Source organism: Malaclemys terrapin, chromosome 1, assembly GCF_027887155.1.
Source record: "Malaclemys terrapin pileata isolate rMalTer1 chromosome 1, rMalTer1.hap1, whole genome shotgun sequence".
Classification (NCBI taxonomy): domain Eukaryota; kingdom Metazoa; phylum Chordata; order Testudines; family Emydidae; genus Malaclemys; species Malaclemys terrapin.
The window spans coordinates 46,488,799-46,516,750 of record NC_071505.1 but is presented as its reverse complement, the minus strand read 5'-3'; the positions used below and the strand labels follow the sequence as shown (position 1 = coordinate 46,516,750).

At 45.5% G+C, this 27,952-nt stretch overlaps 1 protein-coding gene across 1 annotated transcript in view; it reads right to left on the bottom strand.

The window, feature by feature from the left end:
- ASZ1 (ankyrin repeat, SAM and basic leucine zipper domain containing 1) overlaps nucleotides 1-27,952 on the bottom strand; it is a 104,238-nt gene that overhangs the window by 11,004 nt on the left and 65,282 nt on the right. The window contains exons 5-10 of the mRNA XM_054016184.1: nucleotides 20,834-20,945; nucleotides 18,142-18,276; nucleotides 8,927-9,051; nucleotides 6,271-6,346; nucleotides 4,627-4,683; nucleotides 968-1,080 (exon numbers count right to left, since the gene is read on the bottom strand). Of these exons, the coding sequence (XP_053872159.1) occupies nucleotides 968-1,080; nucleotides 4,627-4,683; nucleotides 6,271-6,346; nucleotides 8,927-9,051; nucleotides 18,142-18,276; nucleotides 20,834-20,945 (618 nt within the window). The remainder of the gene's footprint in view (nucleotides 1-967; nucleotides 1,081-4,626; nucleotides 4,684-6,270; nucleotides 6,347-8,926; nucleotides 9,052-18,141; nucleotides 18,277-20,833; nucleotides 20,946-27,952) is intronic.

Here is a 27,952-nt window from a genome sequence, read left to right as displayed (position 1 = left end):
AGAGTCTTTATGTCTCCCAAGTCTCTGCGGAATAGTTTGGCCCAAACCAGTTTGTCATTCAGGTAGGGAATTATGCAGATCTCCCTTGCCTTCCTGAGGACCACTGCAATTACAACTATTGTTTTTGTGATGATCCTAACAGACCAAAAGCGCAAGTGTTCTTGACCTTTGGAGGTAGATTTGGGAACCACTGTACTTGTCCTTGAGGTACTGCTGAATTAGAGTGAGGCTGTTCAGACACATTTCTGACCTGGCTCTCAGCCCTAGCTGTGATAGCTCTGCACAGGGCTGAGGTGGGAGGGAGAAGCAGGAAGTGCAGAGCAGCTATGCTGATGAATGCTCTGGAGTGGAATGGAGGACAACAATATTATAGTAGGTTTTTTTTCAGCTCCTATTCTAGCTATATATAGGTATAGATTAGATAAATATAGAAGAAAAATATATTTAGAAGAATAAAATGGAACAGGGGAAAAATAATTTTTCTTTAGTCTTTTTTTTTTTGGTTTTCCTCTGCTCCATTTTATTTTGGAGCTCACTGAGGCTGGAAGAAAACTGACATCTCAGTCAGAGATGCAAGCTGTAGCTGTTTCTTGTGCAGCAGGAGAACAGCTGGGAAAGCCTTCCCGCACACAAGATAGAAGAAGAGAGAAAAAAACATACTGCATCCAGATAGGTGAGGAGGATCTCACATATTCAATCAAAGTGATGGCAACATCATCACAGAAAGTAACAGCAACTTAGCCCTCAAGAAACACAGATCCCTATAATGGGCAACTACATGATCTGAATTATTGTAACACTGGTGTTCCTCAGTGTTTGCCACCATCTTTCATAATTTAAGGCTGAGTCCTGCTACTAGCACATGTAACATGATACTCTGTTTCAAAGAATTACATCTTTGTGCTATAGTAAACACTGCAACCATATTCTCAATATATATTTATGTAACTGAAAGATGACATTTTACCTGAATTCTAAGTTCATCACTTCAGGCAACTCTCCAAATTTTACTTCTTCCACCTGCAGCTCTTTAACAGCATCTAGGATTTTCTGTTGGTCTCTGGTATTTGTAATCCCAATCTAAATAAAAAAGTTATTTTAAATACATAATTGTGTAATGTTTAAAACAGACAATAGAATTAAAAAAGCTAAAAAGCTAGTTTATTAAATTTTAGAAGTACACAAAATATAATTATTTATACATACAGCAGCATAGAACCTTTCATCATGGAGGGTCCCAAACACTTTACAGACTTAAAAACTTACTAAAAAAGTACATTTAGGGTCACTTCAACTAACTCTACAATATAGCCAAACTACTGAAGGTGAAGTATGGCAACTGTTTAATAATGCACAGTACCACTACATAATTAGACTGGAAGTGAAGAATGCCTAATTGAAATTGCACAGGAAACATAGGTAGACAGAATGTAATTACTCACATTGGCACTTGGCCAAAATGGGATATTTGTAAAACCTGCCATAGGATTTTCAATAATCACAAATAACTAGGGCCTCTGTTTTAGGTGTCATCTGAGGCACCTCCAGCAGTAAAATGCTCCATATCATCATACTGGTTCAGTATTAACTCAACAGGAAGAAAGTCACCTAATGAATCATCAGCACCATTTCCTGTAGAACCTAGGTGTTCCTGAGAGGTCTAATCCAGCTACTGACCTAACCCAAACCAGCTTATCTTGTTAACTAAAAGTACATTGAAAATGACAAAGACCACAAGACTGTTTAGAGTACAATTGTAAACAGCAACCTAGATGTTTACCATAGTCTTGCCCCCCCAAGAAAAAAAAAACTAACATAATGACACCAAAAAGCATATACAAATTTGTAAGTGTCTACTATTCTTTTATAGACACATGCTAATCATTTGGAATTTCCATGTATGACCTCTGGATATTTGGAAAATAATATAAAATTCTTTTAAAGAGAATTCCAGGTGGCATAAAGTATCTATATGCATCTGGGTAATAGCTATCAACTTATGAGAGACATAAACTGACCGCTTCTATCCCAAGGGTGACTGTGTGTGCCCCCTCCCTGCTTGTTCATATAGAAAACAGTAGTTACATTGTCTGACATTATCAGGATGTGCTGGGATTGTATGAATGGTAGTAATGCTTTGCAAGATTCTCGTACTGCTCTTAGTTCCAGAAGATTTATGTGTATTCTGGCTTCCCAAGGTGTCTAAATGTCTTATGCTGTGTGATTGTCTATGTGGCTCCACAGACTATCAGGGAAGAGTCCGTAATTATTGTCTTGTCGGGTGTGGGGGATAGAAAGGAAATTCCTACACACACCTATCCAGGGTCTCTCCACCGCACCAGGGATGCACTCACTTCGGTGGGAATTGTAACTATGGTATTCATGCTGTGTTTGCTCAGAATACCTTTTGACCAGAGCCAACCTTGCAGAATTCCCTCATGACAGCAGTTTGTGAAAAGAGATGGGGAAGGTAGTATGGGGGGAGAAACTCGCTGGTATAGCTAAAATGGTTGCTAGCCTCATCAATAAAGGCTTGAAATTGAATCTGTCAAGGAACTTAGAATAGTTAAGGTGATAATATATGGCGAGAAGAGCTTGATAATTTGAGATCCTAAAATGCAGGCTGGTAAATGTTAAGACCATTTTCCCATAAGGTTGATACACTTGGCCTCATCTTTAAGGAAGACCCTTGGGTGCTACTGCCAGTGGCTGCATGGACCACCCTGGAGTTTGGGGCAGTGTGAGTGAAAAAGAATTCTGCTCCCTTAGGCAGGACAACGTATCACTTCTCTGCCCTCTTAGGGGTAGGGGCACAGTTGGCCTGGCATATGCCACACAGCCCTTGCCGACTCTAGTATGGCTTCATTTACCAGGAGAGCAAGCCAGATGGAGCTTGTCGGATATTTAGGAGCTTATGCTGAGGGTCCTGGTACTCTTCTAAGGAGATCTGGAACTCTTTTGCCATTCTCTGTTGAGCAGTGGTGGACAACCTGCGGCCCATCAGGGTAATCTGCAGGCAAGCCACCATACAGTTTGTTTACATTTGCACGGCTGCCCGCAGCTTCCAGAGGCCGCGGTAAACAAACTGTCTGGCAGCCCGGCAGCGGACTACCCTGATGGGCTGTGTGCGGCCCGCGGGCTGCAGGGTGCCCACGACTGATCTAAGTCCTGTGGTGGGATTCTAATTCTAGCTAACTTGAACTATGATAACACTAACAATGAGGTATGAATAATATAAAACTGAGTATTTACAGGAAGAAGAGAAAGGATCAGTTCTGGACAATGGAGGAGTCTGACTCAGACCATGTAGTGGTAAGAAGGAACTGGAAAGATGGTCAGTCTGCCCTGCCCCTTATGCCCTCAGTGCAGAGCACAAGGAGAGCAGGGGCACAGGTGCAGACCAAAAGACACTACTTGCAAGAATTCACTGGTCTCAAGCACAGGGAGCACAAACATACTCACAGTGAAATACACACAGGGAGCTCCGAAAGAACTAGATTAATATCTACCGTAAAATATAAGTTTCAAGAAGTGTACTCAATTAACAATTCAAGATGGCTGACACTTGTAGAACCATGATGATAGGGCACCAGACTACACTGATCTAGTTACTAGATGGCTATCCCCTAGCCTGGTTACATACAATTCTATTTTATAGACTTCATCTTAACTGCCTTCGCGTATTATGCTTATTGGAATGTGAGCACTACAAGTGCTTAGCTGAAGAACCACCTAAACTACAAACTGGCACTGTGCTGTATGTTGTAATTGGGTCAGGAAACAATCATGTAGACACTGAGTACCCCAACTCAATTATAACTGAAAAAGTAGATGATCCCTGGGAGTCAAGAGACCTTGGTTCCACTCCTGCCTTTTCCACTCACTCTGACTTTGGACAAGTCAATTATTTCTGAAAACCTTATTTTCCCCATTTTTATAATGGGGTTTTAAGTTAGACTTCTTGCATGCCCACTGAAGACAGCATGATCCCACAAGTATAACTGAGGGCACAATTTGGCCCACACTATTTTTATAACTGGTAACAGCACACATGTAGAAAATAACCTAGACTCCAACTCAGATCCCATGCTGCGTTTACAAATCTAGAGTAGCAATTAAGCTTATTTGTCTTTTTAAAGTGTAGTTGTTATGTATTTAGCTAGTTGGCTTAAAAAATAAAGCATTAACACCATACATACACACACACTACTTTTACCATTCTTTAAAAAACAGCACTGATTTATGGCTAGCCGAATAATCAACAAGATATTACATTACTTAGATAACAAACTTTTAGTCATCATATGGCAGTTCTAATTAATAAAATGTAAGCTAAAATGAAGGAATGGTAACAGCTCAAAAATTGCATTAGACTGGTCTCAAACTCTAGGATCTGCCTGATGATATACCCCACAGATTGATCTTTAAAATAGTGTACAAAGGGCAGTCTACATTCAGATGCCAAGATCTTGAAAGCAAATAAGAATTCATCAGGATTTCTGAGAGAAAAAGTTATTGATCCCCTTATTTTTCCCTCGAAAAATTTTCATAAAGATATACAAACAAACAAAGGAATATAAATGAAGTGAAAATAAATTAGAAAGAGTTCTAAAACATTAAACTGACCTGTGTAAAATCATCTTTTCTCATGGTCAAAAGCTGTCTTAAAGCTATATCATTTTCCTGTATGAAACAAAAGTTTTCACTTAGCAAATATGGAAATTTAGAAGAAAGACTATGAAGAAAAAAGTTAGAAATGTAGCTATACAGGTTAATTATCAAAGGGGCATTGTAAAATTTCTCAGATGTATTCATAATACTAAAAATATCTAATGCATATACCTAAGCCTCAATTCCTTGGAAGTTTTAATCGCTAGTCTGCTAAAAAAACTACAGTAATAATCAGAGGAACACCCTTGCTCTGACTGGCCAATGGGACCACAGAGGGCCTCCTCCTTCCCCTGCTCTGACTTGCCAATGGGGCAATGGGGGACCCTCGATCCTGGTGTGCCTTCCCCCAGCCACTATGGTGGGAGGCGGGGGGAGATCTGCCTGGGCAGCTTTTGCAGGAGCAGTGCTTGAGTGACTTGGAAAAGAGAGAGAGAGTGTGAGTGAGTGAGTGTCATAACTAGAGAGCAACCTTTTGGCTTATTTAGTTTCACAAAGGAAGGCTAAGCAGGGCTATGGCTGCTCTTCATAAATACATCGGGGTAAATGCTAGGGAGGGTGAAGGGCTGTATAAACTATAGGAGCATGTTGGCACAAGAATAAATGGGTGTAAACTGGCCATGAACAAATTCAGGCTGGACATTAGAAAAAGGTTTCTAATCATCAGAGAGGTGAGTTTCTGGAACAGCCTTCTATGGGGAGCAGTGGGAGGAAAACAACTTAATTAGATTTAAGGACAATAAGAAGTTGGATTATATAACAGGGTTGCTTGTGATGTAGGGAGGCAGGTCTCACTTCCGATTTGTCTTCAGTTCCTAAAGCTCATGCTTCAGGGTTTCAGCCAGCCACCAACAGGTGTCAGGAAGGGATTTCCCCTGCCTCCCTCAATAAATAGAGAGCACGCACAGGTACGTGCGTGTATTTAATCTTCTTCCTCTGAAGTATCATGGATGTCACGGCTGCAGATGGGACATTGGACTGGGATGGCCATAGCTCTGAGGTGGCACCGAGCATTCTCTCTCTCAGGTGCTTGGCTGTCTTGTTCTACCTTACATGCTTAGAGTCTAACCAATTGCTACATATGGGGTCAGGAAGGAATTTTCCCCCAGGCTAAACTGGCAGTGGTAGTGACCTTTGAGTATTTTACCTTCTTCTTCAGCATGGGGTCTGGGTCATTGTCACGATTATTTGGCTATATCTCAATCAATTCCCTGTCACTGCAGGGTCCTCTGGCACTGCACCTTGGTCCCTCCAAATCTCTGCTATGGCATGTAATAGTCTAGTCTACTGTGGGCTGTAATACTTTTGTCTAATTTTGGTTGTTGTATTTAGTGTGCGGATGCTGGGTCGTGTCGGTGGTCAGACTAGATGATCTGGTGGTCCCTTTTGGCCTTAAACTCTATGACTATCACTTAAACAAATTTTACATGTAGCATTTCAGATACAATTTTCTCATTTATTTTCAAATAAATGCATTAAAATGTGACTTGACAAAAGTATACAATCTAACACCGAAAAATCTAAGGGTCATAGTAGTATGAAGCGCATTTAATAATTTACAAACTATTTTTAAAATATGCAATTTCACTACATTAATCTTACCTTTAATAACTCTGTTATGTGTTCTAGACCAAGACCATGTAAAAACACTTCTAGGTCACCAAAGGCTGCATAGGAACTATACATATTATTGCACGAGTCACAAAAAGAAAAAAAAGTGGCAAATTTATTTTTCATAAATAAAGCAGTTGTCTAAACTCTAATAGGCAAACACAAACACACACATGCATGCATGTGTGTCAGTAAAGTGATGCATATTTCCAGGCAAAGCACTTCACAAGACTGTAATTAAAGCAGCAAATTGGTATGAATACTTTAAATTAAAAAAAAAATCTTTAGTAAATCATTGTAATTTTAAAAATCAAATGGCTGCAGGCAGGAAATTCAAAGTTAAGGTTACTATTTCAAAAACATCCCAAATGTTGGAAAATATGGAAATGCAGTTATGGTACATCAAACTACACCTCTACCCCGATATAACACAAATTCGGACATAATGCAATAAAGCAGTGCTCCGGGGGGTGGGGCTGCGCACTCCAGTGGATCAAAGCAAGTTCAATATAGCATGGTTTCACCTATAATGAGGTAAGATTTTTTGGCTCCCGAGGACAGCGTTATATCGGGGTAGAGGTGTACTTTAACTCTGCCCTCTAATCACTAGCCACCCTTTATGTAAGGTGGATATGTACATGACAAGCATCACAGCTTGTTTGTTTTTAGATTTATAATAAGAAAGGTAAGCACACCTATCCTGGGCCCCTGCAGCCTTTGAAATAATTTTAAAAGTACAAGAAGAAATAAAACCCAGCAGCCGTCAAAAGCCAGAAAATTAACAGCCAATCAAAAATGCATATTCCAAACACCACCATGCAAAAGGCAAAAAGATAAGCCATTACCTCACTGCTCCCTCACCAAAATCCTACATTAACAGAGTCAAGTTTATTTCAGACCAAATATGGAGTGAATTTAAAATCTGAAAGCCTTTCCTGGAGAACACCCATCTGAAAACCCTACTCTTATACCAGAAGACTCTAGTTCTGTGATCGGCAACCTGCGGCCTATCAAAATAAACCGCTGGTGGCCAGCCAGACCCTTTTGTTTACACTTGCATGGCTGCCTGCAGCTCCCAGTGGCCGCGGTTCGCTGTTCCTGGCTATCGGGAGCTGTGGGAAGTGGCGCGGGCCTGGCTGCTGCTTCCCACAGCTCCGATTGGCCAGGAATGGCGAACCGTGGCGACTGGGAGCTGTGGGCGGTTATGCAAATGTAAACAAACTATCTGGCGGCCCATCAGTGGATTACCAAGATGGGCCATGTGTGGCCCACAGGCCGCAGGTTGCCCACCACTGCATTAGAGACTTGATTTTTAGAGATATTGATCACCCATAACTGCAGCTGAAGCCAATAGAAACTCCAGTTGCTCAGTACCTCCGAAAATGAGGCTATGATTGACTTGCTTAAAAAAAAAAAAAAAAAAAAAAAATCACACAAATTCTGTGAAAGGGATGGGAATAGAACCCAGGCCTTCAGGCCCTATCTAAACTAGGTTTTTGCACTGGTGTAACTACATGGATACAAACCCTCAGTGTTGATGTGCTGCAATGGAGTGAGATGGCCCTTTCACTTGTGCAATTTAGTAAATTACTAGGGTAAATTGCACAATGAAAGCTGTGCGTTGCATTAGTATAGCATATCTATATTAGTTTTGTACTGATATAACCACATTGGTATAGTTCCACCAGTGCAAATTTTCCTAGTTTAGACAAAGTCCGGTACCTTAATCACAAGATTTCCTGTGCCTCCTGTGCTCATGCCTCTAAAAGGGATAAATTCTCCCAAACAGCATAACTGTATTTCAACAGAATGGCCTTGTAATTTGGTATATGCAAGGCCAATGAGGCAGACGACTTGGCCTTTCTTCCTAAGTTTCCCATTTTCCTTTTATCTCATGATGAGATGAGGGAGAGGATTTTCCACTCAGTTATATTTTATTCATATATTTGATTAAGAATAAATATACACATAATATAACTAAGTAAAAATCCTCTCAATCAATGCCTTATATAGCAACTGTTTGTCAGGAAGTTGAGTGTGGGATGTGAAAAGAATACTCAAATCCCTGGAGGGACACTTAATAAAAAATCTCCCACCTTGGCCAGGGGAAGAACAGATGCATTTAAGAGCCAGAAGTCCCTGCCATGCTCTAAAATATCTTCTTTTCTAAAATATCATAGAGTGTATGTGGGGTGCTTCTAGTCAGAAGAAACCTCAATTTTTAAAGCATTTGTCATTCTCAACAGAAGTCCTTAACCTTGTCAGAAATTATCTGATGGAGAAGGCAACAATAGGGTCACATTATCCACTGATGATATAGATAAAGTTTATTGTGTATATACTGTACCAGTGGCCTCTGTTAAAAACTTGGAAGCATCCAAACTACGTAATGCAATATTGAGTTTGTACAGTAAGGAACCTAAATGTTAGGAAATACAAAATTTAAGATGGGTTTCAGTGTTTCATAACGGGGTTTCAGTTTCTCATTTTAAAAAATTATTACATTAGATGTGATTGTAAAAAAATTTCCAAAAATAGACACTGTAAACTGTTCTGCATTAATGCTAATCATGTGCACACCCCAAAAGCATTCATAATATTAAACCTAAAATGAACTAAAATAGCATTAGTTTTTTCCCTTCTTTACCTAACTCTATGATCTCTAACTGCATCAGGGACCGCTTTCAAGAGTCTGTGGATAGCCTCGTCTTTAAACTGGTTCTGGAACTTTCCTTGCAAGGGATTTGCAGTCAAAGAAAGTAAATTAAAAAGCTGAAAAAAAGTATGAAAACCATTTAGTTAATATTCAATTTAGGAAAAGAGAAGTATAGTAGTGTCCTATTTAATTAAATAAACACAAGAATAATTCAATGCACAATGAAAATTTAAATTGTAAAAAAGGTGGGAAAATTATTTCATGGCCTATTACTTGAATTATTCTCCCCAGATAAGTCATCTCATTCTTCCAAAAGGCAAACATCTATGATAGAGATGAGCCCATGGAAAAGACGGTTACTCACCGTTGTAACTGTTGTTCTTCGAGATGTGTTGCTCATATCCATTCCATTAGGTGTGCGCGCGCCGCGTGCACGATCGTCGGAAGATTTTCTACCCTAGCAACACCGTCGGGTCGGCTGTGGAGCCCCCTAGAGTGGCGCCTCCATGGCGCTGAATATATACCCCAGCCGACCCGGCGCCCCCTCAGTTCCTTCTTGCCGGCTACTCCGACAGTGGGGACGGGGGGCGGGTTTGGAATGGATATGAGCAACACATCTCGAAGAACAACAGTTACAACGGTGAGTAACCGTCTTTTCTTCTTCGAGTGCTTGCTCATATCCATTCCATTAGGTGACTCCCAAGCCCAACTTAGGTGTTGGGGTCGGAGTGAGACATTGCTGTGTGCAAAACCGCTGACCCGAATGCAGCATCGTCCCTGGACTGCTGCACTAGTGCATAGTGAGCTGTAAACGTGTGGACTGATGACCAAACCGCCGCTCTACAAATGTCCTGTATCGGAACATGTGCCAGGAAAGCAGTCGAGGAGGCTTGGGCCCTCGTGGAGTGAGCGGTGAGGTGCGGTGCTGAGACACCTGCCAGGTCATAGCAAGTCCGGATGCAAGACGTAATCCAGGAGGATAGGCGTTGTGAGGAGACCGGTGAGCCTTTCATTCGGTCGGCCACTGCAACGAAGAGTTGCGTCGTCTTTCTAAAGTGCTTTGTGCGGTCAATATAGAAGGCCAGGGCCCTTCGTACGTCCAGGGAATGCAAACGTTGATCCTGGCGAGTGGCATGTGGTTTGGGATAAAAGACCGGGAGAAATATATCCTGGTTGATATGAAAAGGAGAAACCACCTTAGGGAGAAAGGCAGGATGTGGACGAAGCTGCACTTTATCCTTATGAAAAACTGTGTAAGGGGGCTCAGATGTAAGCGCCCTGAGTTCAGAAACGCGCCTTGCTGAGGTGATGGCTACGAGGAAGGCTGTCTTCCATGATAGGTACAGAAGTGAACAGGTGGCCAGTGGCTCGAATGGAGGACCTGTGAGCTTGGAGGGAACCAGGTTGAGGTCCCACGTCGGGATGGGCTGACGTTGTTGTGGGTACATCCGGTCTAAGCCCTTGAGGAATCTAACGACCATCGGGTTAGAGAATACCGAGGACGCGAGTTCCCCTGGGTGAAAAGCCGATATAGCGGCCAGGTGAACTCTAATTGAAGATATCGCCAACCCCTGCTGTTTTAGGGAGAGGAGATATTCCAAAATGAGAGGAATGGGTGCCTGCAACGGGGACGTGGCTCGTTGTTCGCACCAACAGGAGAACCGCTTCCACTTGGCCAGGTACGTGGTGCGTGTTGAGGGCTTCCTACTGCTCAGCAGAATCTGTTGGACAGAGTGCGAGCATTGCTGCTCTGCCTGGGTGAACCATGGAGCAGCCACGCTGTGAGGTGGAGTGATTGCAGGTCGGGGTGACGCAGCCGGCCGTGGTCCTGAGAGATGAGATCCGGACATAATGGAAGCGGGATCGGTGTCTGAACCGTGAGTTCCAACAGTGTGGTATACCAATGTTGTCTCGGCCACGCTGGAGCGATCAGAATTACCTGTGCCTGGTCTCTGCGCAATTTGAGCAGTACCTTGTGGACCAGAGGAAACGGAGGAAAGGCATAAAACAGTTGGTCTTTCCAAGGAAGGAGAAACGCATCCGAGAGGGAGCCCGGAGCTCGACCTTGTAGGGAGCAGAACACGTGGCACTTCCTGTTGTCTCGAGATGCAAACAGGTCTATCTGGGGAAATCCCCACTTCTGGAAGATGGAATGTATGATGTCCGGACGGATAGACCACTTGTGCGTCCGGAAGGACCTGCTGAGTCGGTCTGCTAGAGTGTTCTGGACTCCAGGGAGGAACGATGCCGTGAGATGGATTGAGTGGGCGATGCAGAAGTCCCACAGACGAATGGCCTCTTGGCATAGAATTGACGAACGTGCTCCTCCTTGCTTGTTGATGTAAAACATGGCCGTGTTGTTGTCGATGAGAACTAACACACAACGGCCACGTAGGAGATTGAGAAATGCTTGGCACGCCAGTCGTACCGCCATCAGTTCCCGAACATTGATATGCAGGGCTAACTGGGGTGCAGTCCACAGGCCCTGGGTATGGTGTTCGTTGAGATGGGCGCCCCAACCCAGAGATGAAGCGTCTGTGACCAGGTGCAGAGAGGGTTGTGGGGTGTGAAAAGGCATCCCCTCGCAGACCACATTGTGATCTAGCCACCAGGTGAGGGAGGTCAGGACCGAGTTCGGGACCGTGACCACCATGTTCAGGCTGTCCCGATGTGGGCGGTATATTGATGACACCCAGGTTTGAAGTGGGCGAAGCCGAAGTCTGGCATGCCTGGTTACGTACGTGCAGGAAGCCATGTGACCCAGCAGGGTGAGGCACGACCTCACCGTGGTAGTTGGGAAGGCCTTGAGCCCTTGAATGAGGTTCTTGATGGTGCCAAAGCGGTTGTCTGGCAGGATGGCTTGTGCACGTCTGGAGTCTAGAACTGCGCCGATGAATTCTATTCTCTGGGTAGGTTCTAGAGTGGATTTGTCCTTGTTGAGTAGGATGCCCAACTCGTTGAATGTGTGCAGTATTATGTGGACGTGAGCTTGAACTTGCTCCTTGGTGCGACCGCGTACCAGCCAGTCGTCTAGGTACGGGAACACCTGTATCCCTTGTCGACGAAGGTACGCTGCCACAACAGCCATACATTTCGTGAACGCTCTTGGGGCCGAGGATAGGCCGAAGGGAAGGACTGCAAATTGGTAGTGCACCGTGTTTACCACGAATCGGAGGAAGCGTCTGTGAGGTGGGTAAATTGTGATGTGAAAGTATGCGTCTTTCATGTCGAGGGCGGCGAACCAGTCTCCAGGATCGAGGGAAGGGATAATGGCCCCCAAAGAGACCATGCGGAACTTCAACTTTACTACGAATTTGTTGAGTCCGCGCAAGTCCAAGATGGGCCGCAGACCTCCTTTGGACTTGGGGATCAGGAAGTAACGGGAATAAAATCCCCTGCCCCTTAACTCTATCGGAACCTTCTCTATGGCCCCCAGGGCCAGGAGCGTAGAAACCTCCTGTATAAGAAGTTGCTCGTGAGAAGGGTCCCTGAAGAGGGACGGGGAAGGGGGGTGGGAGGGGGGGATAGAAGAAAACTGGATAGCGTATCCCCTCTCCACCGTGCGGAGGACCCAACGGTCCGAAGTTATAAGGGACCAAGCACGGTGGAAGTGGGAGAGTCGATCCCGGAAGGAGGGGGCTGGATCCTGGGGGATGACTGGGGCGCCGTCCTCGACCGCACCTTCAAAAGTTCTGCCTGGGGCCTGAAGGTGGTCTAGGTGGCCCCTGGTTCTGGCCTGGTTGAGGGCCGGACCACCTTCTCCTACCACCTCGCCCTCGCCTCCGGGTCGAGTCCTGTCTCTGACGAGGCGGGGGGGGGGGGGGGGTTAGAAGCGCTGAGGCTGTGGCCTAAATGGTCTGCGCTGAGGGCCCGCAACATGCATCCCCAGGGAGCGCATGATTGTTCTCGAGTCCTTGAGACTCTGCAGGCGAGAGTCCGTCTTGTCTGAGAACAATCCATGTCCCTCAAAGGGCAGATCCTGTAGGGTTTGCTGCAGCTCAGGAGGCAAACCCGAAACCTGAAGCCAGGAGATCCTTCGCATAGCGATACCCGAAGCCAGGGTCCTCGCAGCCGAGTCCGCTATGTCCAAGGAGGCCTGCAAGGAGGTCCGAGCCACCTTCTTACCCTCCTCTACCATGGCTCCAAACTCTTCCCTGGACTCTTGGGGAACCAACTCCTTAAACTTCCCCATAGAGTTCCAGGAGTTAAAGTTGTAGCGGCTCAGGAGCGCCTGCTGGTTCGCCGCTCTAAGTTGCAGCCCTCCGGCTGAGTAAACTTTACGGCCAAACAAATCGAGTCGCTTAGCCTCCTTTGATTTAGGCGCTGCAGCCTGCTGACCGTGGCGCTCTCTTGCGTTCACTGATGCCACCACCAGTGAACACGGTTGGGGGTGGGTATACAAGTACCCGTAGTCCTTAGACGGGACAAAGTATTTCCTTTCCACCCCTCTCGCTGTGGGTGGGATAGAGGCAGGAGTTTGCCATATCGTATCTGCATTGGCCTGTATCGTGCGGATCAGGGGTAACGCCACCCTCGATGGGGCATCCGCTCCGAGGATGTTCACGATAGGGTCCTGCACCTCCACTATCTCCTCCGCTTGCAGGTCCATATTACGGGCCATCCTACGCAGGAGATCCTGGTGAGCCCGAAGATCTAGCGGAGGAGGACCTGTACATGATGTGCCCGCCACTGCCTCATCCGGAGAGGAAGAGGAAGATGCCTCCGGTGGTACAGGATCCAAGGGAGGGTCCTGGTCCCCCTGCTCCTGGGCCGGAGCATCACCTGTGCTTGGGTCCATGGTGTCGGGTGGCGTGGACACGGAAGCCTCCATGCCCCCTGGCGGAGGCCGAGAGATGGTAGACTCCGGGGCCCTTCTAACGGAGTGACCCGAGCGAGAGGTCGAGGGTATTGGAGCCCCTTGCTCCTGGTGGTACGTCCACGGGGTCCAAAACGACCAGTGAGATGGGCCATGAGAATGGTCCTCTGTCATCTCCTGCCAATGGCCCAAGTCCCGTTCCTCGGCTTGCCCTTGAGGGGGGTATGCCGATCTCGACAGGTCTTCGGAGGAGCGAGACACCGATCTTGATGGCCATGGCGGTGCCGAGAGAGACGGAACGATTCCCGTAAGCTGCGGTGCCGCACGGTGCCGGTCCGGAGATGATCTATCTCTACGCGGTGCCGGCGAACGGTGCCGGGACCGCGATCGGTGCCGATGACCTCGTCGGTGCCGGGAGCTGGATCTGGACCTCGACGAAGACCTGGAGTATGCCCGGTGCCGGGAGCGGCCTCTCGACGTCGAGCGTCGACCGTGGCGGTGCCGAGAACTACGTCTCGACGTTGATCGGTGCCGACGATCATAGCGGTGCCGAGACGTAGAGCGGTGCCGTGACGAAGATATTGGCTGCGAGTACGACCGGTGCCGAGGTGATATTCGGTGCCGGGACTGCGAGCGGCGTGGGGACCTGCTTCGGGACCTGGACCGGTGCCGAGGTTCCAGCCCTTGCGATGGAGGGCGCATCAAGGCAGGTTTCCCCCTCGACTGGACCGGGCGAGTCAACGGTGCCGTCGGTGCCGGTGGTTGAGGCGGTGCCGGCTCCGTGAGAGCTATCAAGTCTCTCGCCGCCGTGAAGGTCTCTGGAGTCGACGGGAGTTGTATCACCGCCGGTCTCGGTGGAGACGCTATCTGCACCGGACTCAACGGCCTCGGCGCCGGAGTCGACAGTGCTGGAGGCACCTGTTTTCGGTGCTCCACCGGCAGACTCGGCTCTACCCCCGGCACTGGGGGAGCCGGCGTCTTCGGCACAGAGGCCCCTGTCTTATGGGCTTTTTTATGCCCCGGGGATAATGACCGGTGTCGAGGCACTTGTTGCGGTGCCGACGAGGTCCGGTGCCGGGGCGGCTTGTCCGACACCACTCGCGTGGTCGGCATGGCCGGTGCTGCCGGGGCACTGCGCACCGAGGCGCTAGGTGCCGGGGCTTGGCTTGTAGAGGGAGTGTCCGGACTAAGTGCCGCCTCCATCAGGAGTTGCCGGAGCCGAAAGTCCCGTTCTTTCTTGGTCCTTGGTCTGAAGGCCTTACAGATCTTGCACTTATCTGTTTGGTGGGACTCTCCCAGGCACTTCAGACAGGAGTCGTGCGGGTCGCTCGTGGGCATAGGCTTAGCGCAGGAGGCGCACTGCTTGAAGCCGGGAGCGTTGGGCATGAGCCCGGGCCCGCGGCCGGGGAAGAAAGGGGGAGACGACCCCCTTAATCCCCTGGACTACTATAACAACTAGAACAACTTTAAAAACTATAACTATAAACACTAGAACTATAACTATAACTACAACTGCGAATAACTAACTAAGCTAGGGAGAGTGGAGGACAGCTATGCCGAGCTCCACAGTTCCAACGACCGTCAGGGGCGGTAAGAAGGAACTGAGGGGGCGCCGGGTCGGCTGGGGTATATATTCAGCGCCATGGAGGCGCCACTCTAGGGGGCTCCACAGCTGACCCGACGGTGTTGCTAGGGTAGAAAATCTTCCGACGATCGTGCACGCGGCGCGCGCACACCTAATGGAATGGATATGAGCAAGCACTCGAAGAAGAACTTAAATCTCCAAGAGTGAATGTTGCTAAGCTAATCATATTTCAATGGAATACTGAACAAGAGCCATCAGTATAGAGTGAAGCAACATTATGTACAGTGTGAAGATAAATAAAAACAATAAAAGGATGAAAGAGGTCATATATTAACTAAAATTAACTGAATATTTATTTTTGGTTTGAAGACTTAGAAGTTCTTCACTCCCAAGAACCAGATTGTGTATGCACCTGTACTTTATTCCTGTATCCTAGAAATGTATGGATATACTGTATTAGCACACACATAGATACCAGTATTATAAACATTCCAAGCTAAAAACAATGGATTTTGTTCTTGGGTGTTCTTTATATCTAATTGATCAACGAAAAATGACTTTTTTTTTGTCTGCTGATTCATTCTCTCATGGTAAAACCATATAAACAATCTCCACTAGATAGCTCAGTCTATACCTCTGGCCCCAGTGACAGCACTAAAGTTGACATTCAGGGGACATGTCACTCTAAAGTCTGCCTTCAGGGACAATGATCCAAGTACTCTTCCTGAACTATCAACAAAACTATGATTTCAGAAAGAAAGGGCAAAGCTAGCATAAAATCAAAAAGCCTGACAAAGTCATCAGGGAAAAGCTATCAAACACATGATTATTAGCGCATTCCTTCAAAGGTGAGTTGCAGTGTAGGAACAAATATTCAGTCTGTGCCCATTTTATGCTTTTTTTATGATGTACAAAGAAGGTCTGACATCCTGATCAGTGATTTCCCCACTTTAAAAATAAATTTATTTCTGTTTTTTTATGGTCACATCAGAAGGAAAGGAGCTCTTTGCTCTTCATCAAGTTCATTGACATGATTTACCTAGATGACTATAATCCTAATGAAGGATGAGGAAGAGACTGAAGCCTGAAGAGCCACCGCAAAAGTTTCATAATTCTCTTAGGGAACCCACTGTATATGTCTGTTCCTCAGGAAGTCAGCATCTCCTTAAATGTCTTTGGTGAGGGTTGTTACTAGTGTGCCAATCTTTGTGAGCTGCATATCCTTTGTAAAAAATGGTAACATTTAGACATTTCCTATCCAAGGTGTTTTTTCTTCGCTGGCTCCTCACATTCAGACTGAATAATCCTCTTTAAGGGATGGTCAGAGAAAGGCATCCTTCAACTTGGCCAAAACATTTTTTCAATAGTTCCTACTGAAGATCTGCTCTACTTCATATTTTTTTCTATTCCTTTGTTGAGGGATCGAAGCCAAAGAGCAACAGAGATTCATCTCATTCTCATCTCAAATTCTGGTGGGAAAAGATAATCATGTGTATCTTCCTCCCATTTCTTTGGATCAGACTGACAAGCCCATGTACTCCATCATATAATTAGACCAAATTCCACTACAAGAATGCAATGTTAATTTATTGTCTCTTTATTGAATACTCTTTGTTCTCATTCCCCTCACCTCCTCACAAACACAAGCTCCTAGTGATGTAAAATTTGTCAGTGATTATTCTCAATGGATTTTTTGCCACACTTTTCAGGCAGCCTGACTCAAAGCCTCCTTGCCAATGTGTGCCATGAAAAGTAGTTTGTAGCTGGTTTCCAATGGCTAATCTCTCCAAATCACCAGGCCTTGACTGCTCCACTGTTTTCCAGGCAGCCTAGGCTCCTAGTCTGCAATACTGGTTCTTTTCTCCGCTTCCTAACTGTCATTAGATTCCAGCTCTGGCTCCTTGTCCCTCTGCTGCCTGGCTCCCAGGAACAGGGCAGGGAAGACTCACTCTAATCCAATGAACTCCCCCTGGTGGGGAAAGCTGGAGAGAGATGCTGAAAATAGATGCCTGGGTGCAGAAAAATAGTGAATTTCACTTTAATAATGCTGATTTCTGCAAATATGCAGTCTTGGAAAAATGCTAAATATCACAGCTATGGAGTTGCAGATTCCACCGAGCTCTGTGCTGAATAGTGTAGTTCACAACTCTCGAGAGATATCGACCTGGCTTGGGAGGCTCCCTGTGTAGACATACCCTCTGTTGCTGCTCTTAGGGCCACAGGAGATGATTCAACCTTTTTAGACAGACTTCTCCCTTGAGCACTAATGATTGAAGCTGCTGATATTTACTATACTACCTAAAGCCTGCAGCTACTTTTTCATATTTAAGCAATTTAAAATGTTTTTCTATTTGAATTTCTGTAGAACTCTCCCAAATGAAATGTAGCTAAATACTATACAATGTAATCTATTTCAAAGTTATCTTGGTTGAATTCAACCAACTATTTCTCAAAGAGTTGATCAGAAAAACTGTCAGTGAATACATTTTTGATACAACGCGTATTAAAATAATAACTCTAAGCAAGGAATTATGCTGGAAATTTAAATACACATAAGCAGAGAAATTCTTAAGTTAAAGTTCCCACAGCAACATTAACTTTGCAACATAATGCATGTGTAGTAACTTTTAAAACATCATGAACACCTACAGTATAGCACTGAATAATATTAATAAATATTTGTTAAATATATGCTGTAATACATGTTTAAGGGCCTACATTAACATTGGTCTGGGAAGCTGTGCAACCAGTGAGAACATGAACATTTCAGGAAAAACAGAATGAGACCTTAGTGGAGAACAATACCTCTGAATGTTTACTGCTTTTTGCAATCTCTCCTGCTGTCTTTCCATCTTTGGTTTGTAGAGTTTTATCAGCTCCAAGTTCAAGCAACTTCAAGACTACATTTTTATGTCCTTGGTGGGATGCCCATGTCAGTGCCTATATATAAAACATTTTGTTTCACTTGGTAGAATAAGTTTAAAAAAACAAGACAAAAAAGAGATTATCTCAGTAAAACAAAATAGGGTAACTTGTGTGAAACGTAAACATGGAAGAGTAACTCCACCAGCTAATTATGATGACGCTGCACAATCTCATTTTGTTACACTAAGTTAATTATTGATTGGAAGATGACCAGACAGAATACAATTCACTAAAAATGGACAACATGTAAAATATTTTGTCAAATGTTTTAAAAATTAATTCAAAGTTAAAGTGCAGATTTAAATATGAATGACAAAAGTTCTCAACGCATATGCAAAGTCAGTTCTAACTCTGCCCTTTCTCACTCACTCATCTTTCACACATGGGAAGGTGTTCCCTCCCCTTTGCCACATCATCGGACTACAAGTGTATTTAATAGACTGTCTTAGTTTGTTCTAAATTCTACAATTTTGGTTTATTTAAACATTAATAGCAAAATTACCCCATACCTTACAGTTTGCAGATTATTTTAAATACAGGAACATAATGGCAAATAAGGAAGCAATAAGATACCTGTGAAATTCTGAAATTCCATTCTGAGCAATTCTCAAAGCTTTGGGCTACCACGACTCCAAATATAAAAGGGACTCAGATGCTATGGCAACCAGGGGCATGTGCAGGGATTTAAATGTGACTATTTTTGGGGATGTGCGATGCTCTGTACACCAGGTGAACACCCTGTACCCCCATGTTCATCCTTACAAAATGATTGTGTGGTATCCAATGCAAAATTTGTCATGTCGGGTGTCTTCAGAAGGCTCATGATGCACTGAGCATTGTTGTTATAGTAATGCTATAGGTTGTTTCATGTATATAGTTTTGAGGCTGAAAATGTGTTCTCGAGGCTTAAAACAAACCCAGGCAAAAACTCTCCAGGAGCAAAGAGGCAGTTCATACCTCATCACGGCATGTATGGCACAAACCCAGCCCAGCCTCACAGGAACAAAGGACACTGGCCTAGGCAGCAACAAAGGATCTGCTGGACTCTCGAGTGAGTCACCCCCCCCCACACACACTTTCCTTGGTCAGTTTGGGACTATGATGTGGTAATGCCCACCTGACTCTGAAGGGGGGGGCAAAGCCAAGAGGGAAGAAAGGACATGATAAAAGGGAGAGATGTTTGCCATGCTCTCTCTCTCTTCCACCTCCATCTACAGACACCACCACCAAGCAACTGAAGCGCTGATGAAAGGGGAGAGCCTGGCTGAAGGGCAACCAGCCAGCCTCTGATGAGACGCATCTAAGTTTGTAAGGGCACTGAAAATGTTAAGATCAGCTTAGAATGTGTTTTGCTTTTATTTCATTTGACCAAATCTGACTTCTTGTGCTTTGACTTAAAATCTATCTTTTGTAGTTAATAAATCTGTTTGTTTATGCTACCTGAAGCAGTACGTTTGGTCTGAAGCGTGTCAGAGACTCCCCTTGGGATAACAAGCCTGGTATATATCAATTTCTTTGTTAAATTGACAAACTCATGTAAGCCTGCAGTGTCCAGCGAGCATAACTGGACACTGCAAGGGTTATGTCTGGGACCGCAGATATACGCTAGTGTCATTCGGTTGCACAATCCAAGCAGCGGCTGGCCAAAAGTGCTCACTCATGTAGCTGGGAGAAGCTTACACGCTAGAGGCTGTGCATGAACAGCCCAGGAGTGGAGGTTCTCACAGCAGAGCAGGGTAAGGCTGGCTCCCAGAGTCGAAGATTGGAGTGACCTAGCAGATGACCGGTCCAGATAACATCAGGGAACATCACAGGGGGCACTTTAAACATCAGCACCCCATCCAATGTCCCCAGGCTCCCCTTCCTCCCTCACCACCTCCCCAGGCACCCTACCCATCCCCACAGAACCCCCCCGTTTCCACTGCCTCTGCCCACCTTTGTCCTGAGCTCCCTTCTTCGGCATCCCAGGTGGGCCCCAAACACTTACTGGAGGCTGCAGGCAAGGAAGGGACGGGTATCAGCCGGCTTCCCCGCGCACCCTCTGGCAGAGCTGGGCTGCCAGCTTTGCTTCCCTGCTCTGGGCGTCATCTAGTGGGGCTCAGTGGGAGCGCTAGCTGCAGTGCCTTTCTGAGGCATGTCCCTTCAGCTGCGCTCAGCCCAACTCCCACCCTGGCAGAAAGAGGGGAGGATGGGCTCAGGGGAGGGAATCCCAGGGGGGAGGACAGGGCAGAAGCTGTGGGTGGTGGCGGAGAGATTACTGGGGGGAAGCGTGCCCCTGCTTCCCCCCCTTGCTCACGCCCCTGATGGCAACAGATGACAGATAGGTGAGAGATAAGGTTAAATAAGGAAAGAAAAAAAAAAAGTCAAAGCCGCTACTGCAAGTGCCATGTTAAGGAACAATCTCTTCTGATTCAGAAAAAGTTGTTGAATGGTGCCAGACGGAGTCAGTTCCAGAAAAATTTGGCAAGGTGGCGCACTAGAGTGAAGGGTATTTCTGAGGAACAAGTAGTAAATGTGAAAAGTAAACACCCAATTCAGTATCACATACAGTATATACAAGTAGCTTGCTTACTGTATAACCATTTTCATCCTGGGCATTTATTTGTGATCCAGAAGCAACAAGAAGAGCAACAACTTGACGGTGTCCTTCTCGAGCTGCATACATTAGCGGAGTCATTTGTTTCCTTGGAAAAGAGAGGAATTTTTGTTAAAATACCAAACGTTAGCTAAGGTATCAGCAGTATGGCATTGACTCAGCAAAGATTCAGCAGAACACTCAAGCATGAGCTTAAACTTTAAATGCAATCTTAAATCCTATTAGAGTCAATTGGCCTTAAGCAGATGCTTAACTTTAAGCACATACTGAAATGATGTAAAGAATCGGGCCTATATTCCCAATTAACACCTATCCTGTCAAGCGTCTATTGTACTGCAATCAGAAGTACAAATATCAGTAAGTAGAAAATCAGTATTATATTCCTAGACAAAAAGATACTCAAAATTGCTAGTATGTATCAGCAATTTGAGTATAATACAGTAACTCCTCGCTTAACGTTGTAGTTATGTTCCTGAAAAATGCTACTTTAAGCAAAACGATGTTAAGCGAATCCAATTTCCCCATGAGAATTAATGTAAATGGGGGGGGGGGGGGAGGGTTAGGTTCCAGGGAAATTTTTTTCGACAGACAAAAGACTATATATATATATTTTATATATATTTTGTGACAAAGTTTCTCCTCTATCTTGGTGGGTCCTGCGCTTATTGGCGGATTTTCTTGCCTCAGAGATTCACCATGTGGGTTGGGGAACAGCCCAGAGACCTTCCCCTCTGGAAGAACCCACAGTCCAGGTCAATTGGGAGGTTTGGGGGGAACCCGGGCCCGCCCTCTACTCCGGGTTCCAGCCCAGGGCCCTGTGGACTGCAGCTGTCAGTTGAGCCCTCAAGGATTAACACATTGTTGTTAATGTAGCTTCACACTCTACAAGGCAGCAGGAATGGAGGGAGGGGAGACAGCATGTCAGAGAGACACAGAGACAGATATTGTGTGTGTGTGTGTGTGTGTGTGTGTGTGTGTGTGTGTGTTTGTGTGTGTGTGAGAGAGCGAGAGAGATACACATTGCCTCTTTATGTATGCTGACTCCACTCTTAAGTTCATTGCCTTTTTAAGTAGATCAGGAAGTTGAGACAGTAGTTGCTGCCAGCAAGCTCCCTCTGTTCTGAGCCCTGTCGTGTCCGTCTCCCCCCCCCCCCGCAGATCTGTGGAGATGAGATGCAGGAGTGGGGGCAGGAGTGGGGGGAGGGGGACACCCTGACATTAGCCCCCCTCTTTTCCGCCTCCTACACAGCAAGCAGGAGGCTCCCGGGAGCAGCTCAGAGGCAGAGGGCAGGAGCAGCACATGGCAGTGGAGGGAGGGACAGCTGAACTGCAATTGATAGTCTGCTGGGCAGTTGCCACACAGGGAACTTAGGGGAGTGGGGAGCTGATGGGGGGCTGCCGGTCCACCCTGGTTCCAAGCTCCACCAGCTAGCTCCAATGGGCTGCTCTTTCTGCAAGCAGTGGACAAAGCAGGCGGCTGCCAAACAATGTTATAAGGGAGCATTGCGCAACTTTAAACGAGCATGTTCTCTAATTGATCAGCAATGTAACAACGTTAGCTGGGATGACTTTAAGTGAGGAGTTACTGTACATTATAAAGATGTTGTAACTATCCCAAAAGCAACTATTATAAACCAAGGAAATTCAGAATTAAGGCTAAACTTATAGGAAATACAAACATGCAAAAGAATGGAAGCAGTTAGAACACCCAAACAACCTTAACTCTTCCCTTTAGTAACACCATGCAATAACCTTGTGATTAAAGCATTATCGTGTTTGTAACAGATTAGATGAAAATCTGCTGCTAAAAAAAAAAGTCATGTTGTCACTACAGGGCAGATGGTAGCACCGCCATGTGGTCTGGAGTCAAAGTGCAACACTGAAAAGTAGGTAAATAGGTGCAGTTGCAGCCTGTGGCCTCAGTTCCATTAAAAACAATAGGAGATGGCAGCCATTTTGAAAAAAAAAACAAGTCTTCAAGAAATTCTCTGAAAGAGAAATTTTCAGTTATGAAGAAAAACTACAAAAACCCAACAATTAATCCACAAAGTAATTCTTCAAAGTAGCCTACGCAAAATATTTCAGTGAGATTTAACTACATGGAAAGTTTGAAAAGTTAGCATTATTCCAATTATTAAGATAAATAAAAACAAAAATAATAGTGATGTTACACTCCATATGGAAATATGCTTATAATATGGATATGACATAACTAAGATATGTTTTATGAAAGATGGGTCATGTGAGTTATTGAAAAGGTTATGATTTACTGAATGTGATTATCCAATTTGTATGCATGTATCATTTCTGTATCTAAAGTTAGGAATATGGACTATGTAGCAATTAAAACTGGGTGTATATTTGGAAGACACCCACCAGACAACAGGCCATCAGATTTGATGGGCCATTCAGAAGAAACAACAAGACTGTGAAGATACTAATCTCTCTCCTTCCTGGGAGGAGTCTTGGGATGTAGCTGTGATACTAGTAAGTCAGGTGGTCTTGTCATCTGATACTAAACATCATCTTGGACTTCTTGTAACTTTCCACTAAAAGGAGAGGGGGGGTCAAGTTTGGGAAACAAAAGATTCCCGCCTTATGTAAATCTTATTTAAGGGTGGTGATGAGGGCAAATGGGCCTCTCCTCCATTGCCTACCCAAGAAGAGAGACGGCTGACAGTACCTAAAGGGACAAAGAAACCAACCTAAAGGGAAAGGCAGGGATGAGTCCAGACTGAGACAGGGATCCGGTCTAAGAAAATAACTCTGAGCTACAGAAACCCTGCATCGTGCCTAAATTCAACATTTAGGGTAAGAAATTACATTTTGGAACCTATTTCTTTAGTAAATCAAGCTTAGTTTTTGTGGTTTGTTTTATTTGCCCAGTAATCTGCTTTATTCGGTTTGCTATCTCTTTAATCACTTAAAAACTGCCCTTTATAGTTAATACAATTTGTTTTGTTTATTATTAAACCCAGTTTATGTAATTTCTAACAGGAGGAGGCAAGAAGTCATGCATATCTCTCTTCAAATTGAGGAAGAGGGTGAAATTTTATGAGTTTGCGCTGTGCAGATCTTTCTATACAGTGCAAAACAACATACTTTGGGGTTTATCTCCCAAAAAGGGTGTGCACTTGAGTGCTGGGTAAGCCTTTTCACACAGAGCTGATTTCAGTCTGTGTCTGTAGCTGGGTATGGCCCTACCTCTGTGTGTGTGTTGCAAGAGGCTGGAGAGCCTAATTCAGCAAAACAGGGAGAGGGAATCCAGGCTGGTGGAGCAGGAGAGGCTCAGCTAAACCCCAGTACATCAGCTGGCATCCTGGATGGGGGGTCCAACACGTCACAATAATTTTAACTCAAACTAAATTAATGGATTTACTATAAAGTCTCAGAAAACTAGTTCTCTACTTAAAGAATAAGTGCTGTATCTTGGGGGAGAACACACTATTTCAGGGATCGGCAACCTTTGGCATGCAGCTTGCCAGGGTAAGCACCCTGGCAGGCCGGGCCGGTTTGTTTATCTGCCACGTCCGCAGGTTCGGCCGATCACGGCTCCTACTGGCCACGGTTTGCTGTCCCAGGCCAATGGGGGCGGCGGGAAGCGGCGTGAGCTGAGGGTTGTGCTGGCCGCCGCCACCATTGGCCTGGGATGGCAAACCGTGATCAGCCGAACCTGTGGACGTGGCAGGTAAACAAACCGGCCCGGCCTGCCAGGGTGCTTACCCTGGTGAGCTGCGTGCCAAAGGTTGCCGATCCCTGCACTATTTTTTCATGTGTAATCAAGAACATGAATCCCTGCCTTAAGTGCAAAACTAAACTCAACATTAACTCTGGAGCTGCAACTGATGCCTCCCTAATTTGAATACATAAATACACCTGCAAAGCAACAGTGACATTTAAATCGCATAGAGGGATCACAGAAACTACAGAGCAGGGATTTCTCGTGCCTTGTAGGCTTCAACAATATAGAGCCTAATCCATCTAGCGATGGATGATTTTAGAAACTCTGAGACCTGGACATTTAGGCAGGAAGGACACAAACAGGGAACCTGACCGCACTGTGGATTCTGTGTGCATGATGTAGATTTTCAGCACTCTCCTGACATTAAGATGTGCCACTTCTATTCTGTCGGATGTCGCAGATTCGGACAGAATGAAGGAAGGACAATTTCTTGGGACGTATGGAAGGGAAAAATTACTTTAGGAAGAAAAGACTGGTGTTTTCAGCACCACATTGCCATTGTGGAATATATGACAAGGTTCTTGCACAGGTAACATCACTGGTTCTGATACCCATCTAGCAGATGTGATAGAGACCAGAAAACAAGTTTTTATGGACCAGTAGAAGGCCATCACTGAAGTCAGGGTCTCAAAAGAATAATCTCTTAGACCTTTCAAAACCAGTTGTAGATCCCATTTTGCGAAGATTAGCCTGATCAGCAGCTTGGTCAGCCTGATAGCTCTGAGGAATCTGAAGATCAAGAATCCTGCAGACCCAATGAAAAGAAGGCTACTGAGATTAGAAATTTGGCATTATGCCGTGTCTTTGTTCTTGTAGCCCATCTCATGGGCACAGGAACCCTGTTGTGGCGCTGATGAGGTTTTTACAGCTTGCCTTTCACAGTGCCAGAGAGCTCTCTGTCTGATTCCTCCCCTGCAGGGTCCCAGTCCCCTAAAGCAGGCGAAAAGGGTTCACTGCCCAACTCCTCCAGCTCAAACAGGGAGGGAGAGGGTCTGCTTATGAGCCCTGCTTCTTTTCCCAGGGCATTTAGGAGCCATTTTAAGATGGGGGTGGGGGGACGGACCTGTAGCCCTGCAGCCTTGTTCTTTTTAAAGTCCTGGACCCGGGGACTTACCCCTCGGCCAGCTGAATGAGATCCTTCTTGTCCTTTGATCATCTCCCTGCTCTGTTCTGTGGCTCCAGCTCTGATTGTCCTGTGTTGGAGACATGGCTACTCAGCAGATAGGACTCCACATGCCAGTCCAACTCAGATTCGAGTCCTAATGGAGTTAGGGTCAGTTGGGTGGGTGGAGCCTGAAAGGCTGCCTCGCAAACAGAGCATTTTTTTTGGACTTGGTCTGATGCTTCCTTGGCTGTTCTATCATGCCTGGGAGGGAGGCAGAGGAGCTGGCAGAGAGACTCTACAGAGGCAGCTTCCAGGTTGATTAACCACCCAACTGTTGATATTCTACCTAGGGAGGAGTAAAAAGGGTTAAAAAGATCCAGTTCATCTGCTCACCACTGCCTGAAAACAGGAGAGAAAAACAGGGGAGCAAATGAAAGCAGGAGCAGCTAAATCTGCCAACTGTCTCCTGCCAAGGAGGCAGAGAATTTAGTGGCTAGCAGGAGCAGGAGAGCATGGCTAGGACAAGCAGTGGTGAAACTCTGGAACGCCTCTGGGAGCGGCACCGTGGAGAGTTACAGTCCAGATGTATGAGCACTGGGGGAGATGCTGGGCTGGAGAATATGCATATTACACAACAAATGTCTGAATAGAACCCTCTAGTGAAAGTGATATACAATTCAAAAATCCAGGAATATGTCACTCTTACTAAATGGTTCTCTAAGAACAGTAGTACACAAATATATTTTAACATCCAACAAGCTAAACACATGGTAAAATATCTGAACATCTTTAGTCTTTGACCTTTATTTCTATTCATTATTCCAAAACTGTGTTTTGATGCTGTTCTCCTACACACTTTTACCTCTTGGCAATGCTGCATGGAAAGTCCTCTGAGACTGTTCTCTCCCCTAAATCTACCCTTTATTTCTACACCCCAGAAGACCTGGTGATAGGACCGCCTGCTGACCTGGACAGATTCAAGTATCTCGCATGCATGTCAATATCACTCCTGAATTGGCTTGGGGACTGGGCTGGAGAAAAAGTGTGTTTCAAAACAGGAAAGGAATGGAAAGTGCTGAATGAAGATGGCAGTGGGGATGAAAATAGGTAAGGATTAAAATACAAAACAGAAGAAAACATCCCTGGAAAAATCATGGAGCAGGTCCTCAAGGAATCAATTATGAAACATTTAGAGGAGAGGAAAGTGATCAGGAACAGTCAGCATGGATTCACGAAGGGGAAGTCGTGCCTGACTAACCTAATTGCCTTCTATGATGAGATAACTGGCTCTGTGGATGAGGGGAAAGCAGTGGATGTGTTATTTCTTGACTTTAGCAAAGCTTTTGATACTGTCTCCCACAGTATTCTTGCCACCAAGTTAAAGAAGTATGGGCTGGATGAATGGACTGTAAGGTGGATAGAAAGCTGGCTAGATCGTCGGGCTCAACGGGTAGTGATCAATGGCTCCATGTCTAGTTGGCAGCCGGTTTCAAGTGGAGTGCCCCAAGGGTCGGTCCTGGGGCCGGTTTTGTTTAATATCTTTATTAATGATCTGGAGGATGGTGTGGACTGCACTCTCAGCAAGTTTGCAGATGACACTAAACTAGGAGGCGTGGTAGATACACTAGAGGGTAGGGATCGGATACAGAGGGACCTAGACAAATTAGAGGATTGGGCAGAAAAAAACCTGATGAGGTTCAACAAGGACAAGTGCAGAGTCCTGCACTTGGGACGGAAGAATCCCATGCACTGCTACAGACTAGGGACCGAATGGCTAGGTAGCAGTTCCGCTGAAAAGGACCTAGGGGTCACAGTGGATAAGAAGCTGGATATGAGTCAACAGTGTGCTCTTGTTGCCAAGAAGGCTAACGGCATTTTGGGCTGTATAAGTAGGGGCATTGCCAGCAGATCGAGGAACGTGATCGTTCCCCTTTATTCGACATTGGTGAGGCCTCATCTGGAATACTGTGTCCAGTTTTGGTCCCCACACTACAAGAAGGATGTGGAAAAATTGGAAAGAGTCCAGCGGAGGGCAACAAAAATGATTAGGGGTCTGGAGCACATGACTTATGAGGAGAGGCTGAGAGAACTGGGATTGTTTAGTCTCCAGAAGAGAAGAATGAGGGGGGATTTGATAGCAGCCTTCAACTACCTGAAGGGGGGTTCCAAAGAGGATGGAGCTCGGCTGTTCTCAGTGGTGGCAGATGACAGAACAAGGAGCAATGGTCTCAAGTTGCAGTGGGGGAGG